General features: G+C 35.3%; 2 protein-coding genes across 36 annotated transcripts in view; one reads left to right on the top strand and one right to left on the bottom strand.

Moving 5' to 3' along the window:
• nf1a (neurofibromin 1a) overlaps positions 1-14,864 on the bottom strand; it is a 123,019-nt gene that overhangs the window by 59,795 nt on the left and 48,360 nt on the right. For 18 of the 35 annotated variants that reach the window (XR_015509622.1, XR_015509621.1, XR_015509617.1 and 15 more), the window contains 5 exons: positions 8,665-8,823; positions 8,463-8,560; positions 6,480-6,626; positions 6,133-6,279; positions 2,712-2,822 (listed from right to left, as the gene is read on the bottom strand). Coding sequence is in view for 27 of the 35 variants with exons in the window: in XM_087284332.1 (XP_087140458.1) it covers positions 2,712-2,822; positions 6,133-6,279; positions 6,480-6,626; positions 8,463-8,560; positions 8,665-8,823 (662 nt within the window). In the remaining 8 variants the exon portion in view is untranslated. Of the gene's footprint in view, positions 1-2,711; positions 2,823-6,132; positions 6,280-6,479; positions 6,627-8,462; positions 8,561-8,664; positions 8,824-11,071; positions 11,135-14,864 lie in introns of all 35 variants that reach the window. The other 17 variants (XR_015509620.1, XR_015509618.1, XR_015509615.1 and 14 more) reach the window with 1 other exon arrangement.
• On the top strand, positions 1,365-2,525 carry omgb (oligodendrocyte myelin glycoprotein b). Its single transcript, XM_087284409.1, has 2 exons — positions 1,365-1,416; positions 1,589-2,525. The coding sequence occupies exons 1-2, from the start codon at positions 1,407-1,409 to the stop codon at positions 2,221-2,223; spliced, it is 645 nt and encodes a 214-aa protein (XP_087140535.1). The 5' UTR covers positions 1,365-1,406; the 3' UTR covers positions 2,224-2,525.

Raw genomic sequence — 14,864 nt, forward strand, 5'->3', positions numbered from 1 at the left:
CACAATAATAGCAGGCTAATAGATAAACTTTTATTTTACTTGAGGCCTTCAATGACCTGATAAGCACATGATCTTGTTTGTAAGATTAATTACTTTAAAGGGAATAATCTGGATTAGTTAGCAACTTATGATTGACCTGATACCCACTTTACTACTGAGGTAAAGCATTCTACCTTAGGTCACATGAAAAAAGAGAAGAAATCTTTAAAATCTTAGTTAATTTTCACTGAAAACGTAGAGAGTTCCTTTAGCTTGATGAAGCTTCAAACTAATATTAAAGCATACATTTTCATTAAAGATTATTTGATATATAACCATTACTCTATATTCTACACTGCTTATATCAAAATAAAGATACAAAACAGACAGTGTTCGTTCCCTAATATTCCCTGAGAATATTTCAACAGCTCCACATTAAGGCATGAGAACAGTTCCTATATATTGCATTACTTAATGGTTCCCTGAAGTACCTGTGAATGTGCAGCTTTTTTGATATATGATGAAATTTCACTGGAACGCATAGTGTAGCTCCTCCCTGTTTTCAAAAATAGCCAAAAGCATTTTGTTTATATCACAGAGTTGCTGAGCTTAAGTACATCTGACTCATAACAGCCAGGGCAATGATGATTCTGTCAACTTTGTTTAACGCATCAAGTTAATAACTGTTTCCCTACTTTAAAACACACTATTCAATGTATAATTCTAAGCAGTCCACAAATCTTTGTGCACCCATTTGTTTTGCGCATATGATCTGTTACGGGCAATCACATCTCTGGACCAAAGCAGACCAAGTGTGTGTTGGGTAAAAAAAAAAATCTGACTTCCCAAATGGAAAGCATGCCAGAATCATCATCTACGTGCCATTCACCATATAGAAAAGCAGCTGAATTCCTTTAGATTTTCTTAGTTGCCTGTATGGTGACTGTTTATGTCCAATGTATTTTCCCCTTTGCAAAGCAAAGATCAACCTTGACCAAGCGCACCTAAACCAGTTCATCAAGATTTTCAGGAAAACTTAAGAACCACAGGTGCGTTGGATAATGGATAAAGCTCTAAAGGTAGGTAGATTTCCAGGAAAAGGACTGGACATGCCAACTTAAAGGAATATCTTACTCAAAACTGTCTGTCTGCACTGAAAGTCAAAGGGGGCCACAGTTTCTTGGACACTGAAATACTTTAAAATATACAATTTTGTGTAACAGAAGATGTTAATCAAGTTTGGGATGAAAACAGAGTAAACATTTGCTCCTTTAAGTAGAGGGAAAAAAAAACTCCTTCAGCAGTAACATACCTCCGCCTCCTGCAAGGGTGTTGCTTTAACACGTGATACTCAAATAAAAGCATCACATCGCTCAGAGACCCATCCTTTCAACCTTCACGAGAACTGAGAGACACAACGATCAGCCATGGCGGAAGGTAAATATAAAAGATTTTTTATGCTTATGATTTTTCAAATAAGTTACACTTCCAAGTTGATGTTGGTAAATGCAATGATGAAAAACACCTGGATTTTGTTACTACTCAGAATATTATTTTAATACCAAAATAGAAACATCATGTAATTGTGTTGTTTGCTCCATCTACATAGCGAAAGCCCTGAATATGGCTTCCAAAACTCAATTTCTACTGCTGCTAGTGGCTGTGATGATTACAAGCTACAATGCTGTTGGTGGCATCGACACGGCTACATACGAACCACTCAACTGCACAACCAAATGCATAACCAATGGAACATTCAACTGCACAAACAACTGCACAGCAAATGGAACATTCAACTGCACAAACAACTGCACAGACAATGGAATAGCCGCCTGCTTAGCCAACTGCATGGTCAATGTAACAGTCAACTGCACAAACAACTGCACAGCCAATGGAACAATCACCTGCACAGTCAATGGCTTAAATTTAATATACAACTGCACTCCTGGCATCAACAACATGACCAGCAGCAACATCACCATCAACAGCACAACCAACAACGGCACAACCAACAACAGCACAACCAACAACAGCACAACCAACAACAGCACAACCAACAACAGCACAAGCTGGACAACTCCGAGCTCAAACCATGGCAACTCTATTGCTCCTTCCTTTTCACTTGTGGGAATCATGGGTCTGTCTGGACTACTACTTTTCTATGCAACCGACATAAATGATATTTTCACTAATCTACACATGCTAGTGGCTAGGGACAAGTATTCGTATGTAATTATTAAATGAGGCATGCATGACTCCTATGAAATGAACCGCATATTACCATTTATTGACATTCTACAGTGACTCATGAAAGAAACTCACTGCTGCTATGTTGTCGCTTGCGGTGATCATGGGACTGTCTGGACTACTTTTCTGCTCAATTTGACATTGGTGATATTATTACTAATCTACAGATGTTAATGGTTAAAAACTGGTATTTTTATGTAATTAATAAATGAGGCATGTATGGGCCATCTTAAATGACCTTCACCATATCATATATTGACATTCTACAGTGACTCATGAATAAACAATAATGAAAGAAACTCGCTGCTGCCATGTTGTTCATTTATGCAAAGCTGCTTAAAGACTACTTGATTCTCCAAATACACAAAGCCGAAAGTAAGAGAATAAACAATGAACAGGATAGAGGAGGAGTGAAACAGTCTGGCTAAATCCAAACCAACGCCCGGTGTCAGTTAGAATAAGCATGACTCAAAAATCAAATTTACCTGCGTGCGATGTAATAAAACACAGGGTTGCCGTTCTTAGATGTGCCAGCTTGGTAAAATATGTTGAGGGTTTTTAATGCTTTAAATTCCTCCTTCTCATGGACTTGATGCCTGGAAAAAAGTTAAAAAACAGAAATTCATATGTAATACATTAATAAATAGGCCAGCCGAACAACAATATAAGGTTAGACTGGGCCAAAATAGGTAAGCTGAATTACGTTTCACAATTTATTATTAATATTATCTTATTTGTGAAATACTAGTAGATAAAGTAAAATATTAACAAATATTAAATACTTTAAATGTGTTTTTTTACACGTCACACCACAAACATAATTGAAATCTGATAGTATCAAGCACAAGAATGCAAATAGGATAATAAAATAATTTAGCAGCACTAATCATAAATATGTTTGTTATAAACAGCAAGGTTTCATGTACTTAAAGTGAAACTGAAGTCATTTCAGGACATTAGTTGTACAAATAGACTCTCTGTGCCTTACCTTGGCAAACAAGAACAAATTGTTCAATAATGAAATAGAGAAAGCCAAAATTCGAAAGAAAAGAAAAACATACAACTATGCAGTTTATATCCATTTATAAACAGACCTGTATTTTCTTGGAAGCAAAAAAAGTGCTTGATATACTTGAGATCCAGTTAGTCCTTAGTCTTAACTGTTCAATAGCTCTAACATGAATACAATATACATGTCTCTTGAAGAAAAATGATATCAGGTGTTAAAGACTTTAAATGTGCAAACACTTTGCCATGTTTTATCAGGAGCCCCATTCCCCTTACATTCTATAAAAATAACATTACATTTAGTTTTTTCTGACAATCAATAATATAACAATCAGACAGAAAACATTAGGAAACAGAACTGTATTTTCTAATATGGTAACATCTTGAGATATTATAACAATATTTACCACCATTTATGATCTGTTATTTTGAGTAAAATGGACTGTCTGATCTACAACATTTTGCTATTTTACCACCTTAAATGATCACGTGATCGGAAATCGGGCCAGATAACGCTGTTTCAGACAGAGGAATTGGATGTTACCTCCTGATCAGGACTTAAATATGTATATTACATTTATTCTCATTATTTTTTTTACACATCTATATATATGAAGTGGTACAGAGTTAAACCTCTTTCTTGACTTCACACAGAAACAGCAACGTGTCCGGCATGACATCACTTTGTTGCAGAGACGCTATTGGGTAAATGCCGGCAAAGTAGAACACGAAAGCAGCTTGAAGTGGAAAGTGCAAGTACGTCAGCGGTCTGGAGGTATTATAAGTTGATGACGCCAACATTGTTAAAGCAAACCATGAGATATGTAAACTTAAGATTGGCTGCCAGGTGTTTTAAATTTATGTGCTATTTGTTTATATTAGATATGTTTTATATTTACTGTCCCACTAAACTCCAAAAGTGAAGAATTTATGTTATTTATTACTTGATTGTTCAAGCTACCTCACAGAAGTGCTCTGTTTGTTAACTGAGTAGTTGAATGTTTAAATAAGGTGAATTAAAGCAAAAATTAGGAACAGAATCTGTTTCTTCACTCTTCATTATTCTTTTTTATGTATTGTAGAAGTATCGGATCGGGTTAAGTATTGGTAGATACTCAAAATGAAATGTTGGACTCAAGGGAAAAAAAACTTGATCGGGACATCCCTAATCAGAATTTAATTTAAGTTGGAACATGGGCAATTTTTTATAGTTTATATAAAAACTATTTAAAAACTATTTAAAGAGCCCATATTATGGGTTTTTGAAAATTCCCCTCCATGTAGTGTGTAACACAGCTCTAAGTGAAGTGAAGTATCCAGCTAAGGCTTAAATCTGTAAGAATACAGTGTTTAAAACTGTTGATTCATCTATAAAAGAGTCGAATCATAGTGCTTCAAACGAGTCGCCTTGATACCGACTCATTAGGTGTTTCGCCATGACGTACGAACGAAACAAAGTTTTTCACGTGCACGCGCAAACCCGGGAGATTTCAAACCTGAGGCCCCGCCCTCTGACGCAGTAACCCAGACACACACACACACACACCCACAAACACACGCACACCCACAAACACACGCACACAAACATGCCGGTCGATTGAAGTCACACAGCAGATGGATATATTGAGTCTCTACCCAAAGATGAAACCTCAGCATTATAACCAAGCAGTTGGAAACTTCTGGAAGCTACATGCTACAAAGAATACTTCATCTGAGTTTGTTAAAGGAAGGATCAGTAAAGAGTAACTGATGGACGTCAGGATGGGTTTCTTCCTACATTTCTCAAGTGTAAGTACGTGCGGTTAAAGTTGTTGCCTCGTTTACTCTAGCTTGCAAATGTATTTAGTTGTGATTTGTTACTTGTAACCGCGTGTACTGTATCAGGTTAACTGGATATATTACGTTATCTTATCGCGTGCAAAGTCACGTTAAAAACGCGACGCGTGCTGTTTGTTTATGGAGCTCCGTGCTAGAGTTCTGCTCCCGCGATTTATTCGGACATGTATTCCCGCGCCGCAGAAATCTGGCGCGGGGAGAGAGAGAGAGAGAGAGAGAGAGCGAGAGAGCGAGAGAGAAAGCGAACGAACGAACGAGCTTTGTGTACTTTGTGCTGTGTGTGTGTTTTTATCCAGACAGCTTGGCTGTCTGGACTGTATACTGGGTGATATTTGGTTGTGTTCTCCGCTCTAGCGGGACCGGGCGCGGCGGGCAGAAAACGGAGCGGGTTCTCAGGCTAAAACCTGGCGGGTGCGGGCTGAAGCGGGAGCGTTGTCATCCGGAGTTGTGTGTGTGTTTTTGTGTGTGTGTGGTATGGCGAGTACACGACTGTCTCCTTCGTTCGGTTATCCGTGGCACTATCCACTGGCCATAGTGTGGCAGCTAAAGTCCACGCCTACACTATCGAGCGTGTATGAACTGTGATTACTTTTTAAATTGCTGATTAGCTATTGGCCATTTCCCTCTCTGACTGAAGGCAGTCGACCAATCGCGACAGACTGTCATCGGTCCAATCAGCGCAGATTAGCTCCGCGCTAAGGAGGGGTTTGGGAACAAATGAATCACTGGACGATTCATACAGGAGTCGCTGGGATAATTAGGTAAAAATAAATGCAGATTATAAGACCATGAAAGTGTTTTTTGACCTTGCATGCATATTAGACTGTTGTTGGAGACCCTTACAACCAAGATATGACCTTATTTCATGTATAATATGGGCTCTTTAAAACTATACTAAACCAATACATAAACAGAATTTGTACTTCACTTATGTCCGGAAATACATAGTATATTAACTGTTACACTATTTATTTATTGATAAGGTCAATTCACTTTTGCTATTTCAGGCTAAAAACTAAAAAGAACGAAAGTCAAGAATTGAGATAAAGCAAGAACAGTCACCTTGTCATGAACTCCTCAAACTTTGAGCTGGTGAGGTTGAGGCTGGACCAGTGTGTGTCTGCTACTGGCTTATGTTCAGGAGGACCCAGGTACGCCAGAAGAGTGGCCATCTTGTCAAATGGTCTACGGCCCACTGCCTTGTGGTCCCTATGGTTTTGAAACGCAATTATATTTGTATTATATGCGACATTTCGTCCATATACTAAACTTTTTGCTTTCCAATCGTATAAATGAAAAGGATTTTAAAAAGTAATGACTATGGAAAGGATTTTTTAAAATTCAAGTAGCATAGAACCTTTGTTTATCTTGAATCTGACCAGTGTTTGTATATCTAAAAACTGTGTTACCTGTTGCTGGACAGGTATTGGCCAATTCTTTCCTGGTTGTTCCATAATAGCCGGTGCAGAGCGAGCACATTACCGTCACTGATGAAAGACAGACTATGGTTCACAGAATCACTTGGTGGAGAATCAGATGCGATATCCAAGAAGAACCTGACAAAACAAAATTAGACATGTCAGAGTTTCGGAAGAGCCATTTGTATAAAAGGGACATATTACGCCCCTTTTTACCAAGTCTCTGATGTCACTAGTGTGTGTATGTGAAGTTTTAGTTCAAAATAACCCACAAATACTTCTTGTTATAACTCTCTGAAACTGCCCGTTTTAGGCTTTGATCCAAATTGTGCTGTTTGTTGGCTTTAAATTAAAATTAAAATAAGAAGTGGCTCAGAAGAAGTAGAAGTGTTTATGCTAATGAGAGGGAGATCATCACTAATGTGTGGGACTTTACCCCTCCAATGACATACAAAGGGAGAATGTCAATCAAAGTGTTCATGCAGACTGTTTTTATCAAGTGTGATAATAAAAAATAGAATAAATACGTTTTTATTATAAGAGGCTGGCTACTTTCACACGTGTTGAAATCCTTTATAAAAGTGTTTTTTTTCAATGTGGTAAAAGTGCCCTTTAAACCAATCACTACATTTGCATGCTTCCTCGTACTGAATTGTGCAGATAACTGGATTTTGATATTGTGATTAAACTTCACCTAATGAAAACTTAATACAGCAATCAAACTCATAGTGACCATGACTGCAATAAATGATGCGGAACAAAATATAGTCCCATTCAACATTTCTCTTATTTTGGAGGCCATTGACTATAAATTACAATTGCTAAGATAAGACACAACAGCCTTGCCTTCAAAGTAATAACTAGGGCCAGAGGGAACCTGCGGACGTTTTTTGCCATTTCTGCTGAGAATTTTGGTAAAAATTTGCGGACTTCTGCGGAATTATTTTGGGAGTATCCAGCGGAGTATCAAAACTTACACTTTAATATATTAAATAAAAAGTAATAAATTACTGAATAAAAACTGAATAAATTCCGATTTACACATTTACTTAAGTAAATAAACAGAATTTATAATGAGCTAAAAAACTGCAGAAATCTGCGGAAAATCTGCAGAATTCTGCGCGCGCAGATTCCATGTGGGCCTAGTAATAACAACTTATTAAGGCTCAGAACAATGTTTTTTGTCTACTTCTTACATTTTGTGGCAAGCAGCCATGTAATAAGCAGGATAAATCACATACAGGCTGTTGTTTTCACAGAATAAGAACCTTCAGAGCTCCTCTTCTTGTTGGGGTGCCAATAAGCCTGTCAGGTTTTATTCTGCAATAACCGTCTGGATGTACTTTATCCCTTACATTTTTTTTCTATCAATCCTTTTTCTTTTCAATGCTGCTACAAAGGAGCTTCCAGGGGGTCCTTGTGCCTCCCCACATTATACATTTAATCAGGGTTATCAATTGGAGTCATAAAAATCACAAGTCTGGTTGCAATTTATTGTGAGAAGTTTACACTTGTGGGGAATAAAATTCTCAAACCTGAGATTAACATCAGCTTAGCCAAAAGAAGTTTGAAAATATTAGCAAATGTTGTGCATCCCTACTATATCCAAAAATACTATGGTCAAAAAAAAAAAAAAAATTACATTTAATTATTAGAACCCTTTTTCTTTATTTTCTGGAATAGGTACCAATTTAAATAACTATATTGTTACTGTGTAATAAAATTGACTCATAAATAAAACTTAAAACTTTGGTCATATCGCCCACAACTAGATGAATTTATAGCAAAAAAAAAAATGGTCCCATCAATTGAATTCTAGAAAAAAAGTTTACAACTTAAGCCTCTAGCTAGTAATTGAAAGCATAATGTTCAATAGACCTTTTCTTGGCTGTCAGCTGATCCAATAAGAATATCCACCAGATGATAAACCTACAGGTTATATAATAAATGAGAGTCAAACAATTACAAACATACCTTCTGGCTGCATCGAAGTTGCTTTTGACAAAATCATTAAAGGGCCTCATATGCTCCTCTTTTGTGAAGAGAACATGATTAGCAATGCTCTGCAGAATCTGGGGAAATATACATTATGGATGAAACATTATATGTAGCAATACCAATTTCTGTATTAACATTCATCCAAATGTTCTGTATGAACAAAGTAAGATTCACTCACCTTAGACATGAGTTTAAGGCCACGCTCGATGCGAGGTGGGGGTTTCTTGTCTAGGATTCCAGCCTCATATGGGGACACGATAGCTGGGTTAATAAAGCGCAGGAACATGGCACTTCCTACAGCACCAATGCTGTTCTGAGGAAACCGCTGACTGACCACCTGCACAAATGGATGAGAAGAAACAGTTGAACGGTAAAGATGCCAAACATGCCATTACATTACAGTCAAAAACATTGCAATATATCATTGCCATCATGCTCTTAATAATAAAAATAGCTCCAAGTATTGGCAATTTTTATGAGTTTAGAAATGTTTGATTTATTTCTAAAAAAAAAAGGGATCATATGAATAATGAAAATAAGTGAAAGGCAAAAAATTTTTTTAAAATTGATAAATGTGATTTCATGTAAGTCATGTCATGTAAAACAGGTTGTACAAGATAAAACAGTCATGAGACTTTAAACACATCACAGTGTTTGCACAGAAAGTAATGGTTAAATATATACTTGCATGATGGCAAAAATATATTTTAATACTAGCTTACTAATCTTTAGCTTTTTTAAAATATATCAAGTGTACATGCATAGATTAATTTATTAATTAAACATCTAACATTATCTATTATTAATCTTAAGTAGACGTTTTGTAAAACAATGTGGCAAACACACCCAATGAATACTATCCTTGGCAATATGTAGCCACAATTCAATCACATCCATAATAATTAATAACTTCTGTCCTGATAACAAAGTTATTTGCATCTCAACTGACTACAAGTTAATCTAATTAGACTGAGACTTAAAATAGGTTATGGAGAGGTCCAGCTAGAAGTAGTAGACAAGTTAAACGTATATATGAGAATATCCTTCTTTAATGTAAATTTGAATTAAGACAATAAAAACAATGAAATAAACAGGAACTACTTATTTCTTTCTGTATTACCATTATTAAAATAACAACTGTTTAATGTGTTTACATACAACATTCACTGCAAATGTCATGTAAACATATACAGTTGAAGACTTATTAGTCCCCCTGTTTATTTTTTCCCCATTTTCTGTTTAACGGAGAGAATATTTTGTCAACGCATTTCTAAACATAACAGTTTTAATAACTTATTTCAAATAACTGATTTATTATATCTTTTCCATGATGACAGTAAACAATAGTTTACTATATATATTTTTAAGACATTTCTATTCAGCTTAAAGTGACATTTAAAGGCTAAACTAGGTTAATTAGGTCAGCTAGGCAGGTTAGGGTAATTAGGCAAGTCATTGTATAATGATGGTTTGTTCTGTAGACTATAAAAAAAAATAGCTTAAAGGGGCTAATAATTTTGTCCCAAAAATGTTTTTTTTTTTTTAACTGCTTTTATTCTAGTTGAAATAAAACAAATGAGACTTTCTCCAGAAGAAAAAATATCATCAAACATACTGTGAAAATGTTCTTGCTCTGTTAAACGTCATTTGGAAAATAAAAATAAAAAAATAAAGGGAGGCTAATAAGTCTGACTTCAACTGTAGATATAATAGTTTATGATAAACAGCATGTTATTGTACTTGAATGTAAATTAAAAAGACACCATGCTTTATAACATCATGTCATGTGAAGATGGTCCAGGCAATTGCCAGAGAGAAAGAAAACAAGAAAAAAAAACAGACAGAAAATGAAAGATGTGAATAATTACACATTTTACATAATCACAAACATCGTCATTCATGCAAATGCACCAATGGTTTGTCAAAGTGAAATCATGCATAACCATTGATTTAAAGACAATCCATAGAGCAGATGACAGAAGCCAGAGTAGTGCCAACATGTTCATTATGTCACAGCTAAAACATGCAATTCACTTCATTAAAAAGTCTCCCAAGAAAAACAAGATGGAGCCAAGAAGAGAAGTGTTTTCTAATTCTAGACGCATTTAAGGTTAATACACTCGGGTTAATCAAGCTTCCAGATTTCTGCGAAAATTTTGTCCTCATGTTAGAATAGATCTAAAACCCAGACAAAGAAAGAGTCTTCTGCTTTACCGCAAGACACAGAGAAGCTGAACTGATCCAAACTTTCCACCACCACTGACGCAGTCACCGACCACAGGGGTTAAAATTCAAAACAGTGATGCAAAGCAGAACAATTATAGCTAATCTGCTAATATCCCTTCCATGTTGCATTGAAAACAGAGGCGTCTTCATAAGAAAAACAGTACAACACTGCAAACAATTCTATTTACACTGGTGTTTCTGAACATGTTCTGGCAAAAGAAACAAATGGAAAAACAAATTCATAAAACAAACAAACAAAAAAAAAGAAAGAAAAAAAATCTGCATTTATGGTATGAATAAACTCAAACTCAAACTAAAAATGGCAGCTAAGGAAAAATTAAAATGCTAAAAACACTTACGGATTTTTTGTTTTCCTTTTTTTCTTTAACAGTGGCTTTATTCAGAAGGGAGTGGCAAGTAGCCTACAGGGCAGAGATGAGCACAGAGAGGTCACAGCAGCTACACAACTGCACTCAGCACAGGGCAGCCACAGTGCATACAAACACAATGAAGGAGCAGACAACACAACCACCGCCTTGCCCTCAGAGCTGATCTAGGAACAGTTCATTTCAGTGATTAACAAACACTGGCTGAAGCTCTCCAAGCAGAACGTGAAGCAAAAGCTGCAAAGATGCTACTACTGTGGAAAAGAGAGATAGAGAAAGAGAGAGAGAGAGCTCTCAGCCCAAGCAAACAAAGGGTGAATATATTAAGAGATAAGTGATAAGTTAAGGCTAGCCGCAGGACATTAAAGAAGACCAGAATAGGTGCGTCGCATATAAAAGAGACGTGCAGAAGACACAAGGAAAAGGCTGATGCTTGTAGCTGATTTGGTTGGATGAGTCATCAGTATTTTCTGTCTGTTTTCCCAGAAAGAAAAGACTTGTGTATGTACTACAAAGAAACGTTCGGTAGCATAGAGATGACCTCTAAGCGGACTCCAAAACTACTGTTTTGATTTCACAAGGACTTAAATACATCACAACAAGGATCCTCATGGTTACAATCAAGACAAGAAAAGGCCATGAAACAAAAACAAAACATACTCGAGAGGAAAAGAAAATAGCCAGTCATTGAAATTTACTGTATTTTTCCAGAAAATAGGTTGATCCTGACAATTAGGTCTTAATTAAATAATAATATCTAACTCTCAATGGTGTTTGTAAACTTGGCAAGTTTGATTAAATTCAAATGAACTGTACTAAAACATGAACAAAAAGACATTAAATCCTTTTACACGCACAAGTATTTTGATGCAACTTATTATGTTGATTCATGGATATGATTCTTTTTTTTTTTTCTGCCAATATTGCAGAACGTACCAATTATATTGCGAAATGTCCAATATTTCCATTCTCAAATATGTGTAAAACATGTGTTTCATCACTTAAACAGCTTCATAATAATCATATTACTTAAACTATGATAAGTAATGGGTGCGGTCATGTTAATCTGTGCTTCAATGAAGACATTAGTGCTGCTGGATTTACAACAAGTTAACTTCTACCAAAATACATGAACTTAAGTGCTGTTCAAATAACCTATACAGTGTGTATCTTATATAAATAAATTAGAATTATTAATAAGAAATAATTATTATTATTGATGGGCGTCACGGTGGTGCAGTGGGTAGCACAATCACCTCACACCAAGGAGGTCGCTGGTTAGAGCCCCGGCTGAGTCAGTTGGCATATCTATATGGAGTTTGCATGTTCTCCCCGTGTTTGTGTGAGTATCCTTCGGGTACTCCGGTTTCCCCCACAAGTCTAAAAACATGTTGTACTGGTGAATTGGGTAAGCTAAAATAGTACATATATTATATATACCATAGTGTATATGTGTGATTGGGTGTTTATGGGTGTTTCCCAATAAAGGGTTGCAGCTGGAAGGGCATCCGCTGCGTAAAACATATGCTGGAAAAGTTGGTGGTTTATTGCGTTATGGGGATCCCAGATTAATAAAGGGACAAAGTCGAAACAAAAATGAATGAATGAATATTATTATTGACGTCTCTATTGAAATCAGTGTGTCTTGTACAAAGCATAAACGATGTTTTGCGAGTTCTCATGTGAATTTAAATGGCTGAAAGCTAAAACAAACATCTGTTCAAAAACACTGATGAATTGATTTATGATAGCTCAGCATGAGCCATTGCATAAAAGACGATTTGATTTTAGAAGCTGATCTTTATAAACCACAGATAAATGAAGGGACTAAGCCGAAAAGAAAATGAACAAATGATTCCTTCGTGTACACTCCCTTCCCTATTCACTACTCACTGACCAATTAAAATTAGTTTGACCTTGGATCATGATTTGATTGTTTGACATTAACTGTCTTATATTAATGAAAAATCAAACGCAAAAAAAATTTAAACTAATTTTAAAAATAAGCGTGACGTACATTCTGGAAAATACAGTACTTTAAAATTTGACCATAAAAAATAAATGTACAAGATGATACCCATGACAAAGTATAGTCACATGAGAGATATGAGAAAGTATTGGTACTTTCAAATCAAAGGAAAATAATCAATACTACCTGTTGTTGTTAGCTCAAGTTGAAGTCACTTCAACTGTAGGCTAAATCAATTTTTTAAAGCCAGCATCAATTGCATCGTGAGTAATGTAATCGTTTTTTTTTTTGAGATGGGGAAAATGTGATTTGTCCCCTGCTTATGAAATTTGACCTTTGTACAGCAGCAAGCAATGCAAAGACTGTTTGCTTACTAAACTGAACCAGTGATGTCAAAATGTTGTACAGTATGTAGAAGAGCAAATACTTTGCAATGTCCTCTGTTCCCTTTTTCAAGATTATCTGTGTCATCTTTAAAGTTTAAGCTTTAATGCATATACCAGAAGAACTAAGAAGCCTAATACAACAAAAATCATTTCCTCCTCCTCAAATTCTTTAAAATTTATGTAATTTAATTTGACTTATCAATAGATATTCATGGATTTGCTCTTCAGTGTTCGGACTTTCAACAGTGAAACTTAAACCACACTCAACTGAAATAAACTGAAATTCAACTATGGGAACTGGACTGACAACGTTTCAATTTACTAGAACTTCTATGTTAAACTGCTTAGGCAATCTACATTGCAAAAGCACTTAAAAATAAAGATGAATGGAATTGAACTTTTATGCCGCACCCCCATTTCCCATTCAAATAGGGATTTTTTTGCCAAAAGTTAAATATATAAAACATTCCTAAGCATCCCTTTTGTCTTCATTAAAAAAAAGTGTAAATAATAAAGAAAAAAAAAACGTGTTAATAATAGCAATGGCAACATTGCAGGAAAATAACTGTGAAATGTCAACTATATGGCGTTAGCTGTTTTTTTAAACTACTTATTCAAAATTAGATGAAACACCACAACAGTTTGAGTACTTGTTTTACGTTCAATCCACTTAAATTTGTAAAAAATGTTAAGTTAACTTAATTCCTTCATGTTCCTTCTTGAACATATCGCTTGTGTGGAACCCATCATTTTTTTCAGTGTATTGTTTGGGGTATTTTGTAAGATTTATTTAGGCTTTATTATGACAGGACAGTATTTAGACTGACAGTAGAGATACAGATTTTTTTTTATTTTAAATTTATTTTATTATATTAAGGACTAGGGGTGTAACGATACACTCAGCTCACGATACGATGTGTATCACGATATAATGTTCACGATTCGATATGTATCACGATATTTGGAATAAAAATTGAAAATTAAACTGAAATGCAAATTTTACCAAGTAAACTATTTTTTATGCATTTCTTTTGTTTTAACTTGTTAAACTGAACCTTCTTTAAGAAAATAAATTAAACAGGCCTGTCTCTGGAAAATAAAACAATTTAAAAACTTCTTAAAAATATTATTGAAATGACAGAGACAAAAATAAGGAACAAATTAAGTAAAGGTGCAAAAAATAAGCTTTCTATTCAATTGAATTTAACAGTAAGAGCTTAAGGCTTTGCTTGGTCACTTGCGTTTTTTGTGTGTGCAAAAAAAAATCCACATTTCCAAGTATTTAATTCATATTTAATTAAATTAATTTAGAGATATCTCTAATTACAATTGTGACTAGTCAAAACTCATTTAGAGATATCTGAAAATATTTTTCAATGGAAGTCAATGGAGGAATATGACTTGTCATAAT

This window comes from Danio rerio, chromosome 15 (genome assembly GCF_052040795.2).
Source record: "Danio rerio strain M-AB ecotype USA chromosome 15, GRCz13ab, whole genome shotgun sequence".
In the NCBI taxonomy this organism is placed as follows: domain Eukaryota; kingdom Metazoa; phylum Chordata; class Actinopteri; order Cypriniformes; family Danionidae; genus Danio; species Danio rerio.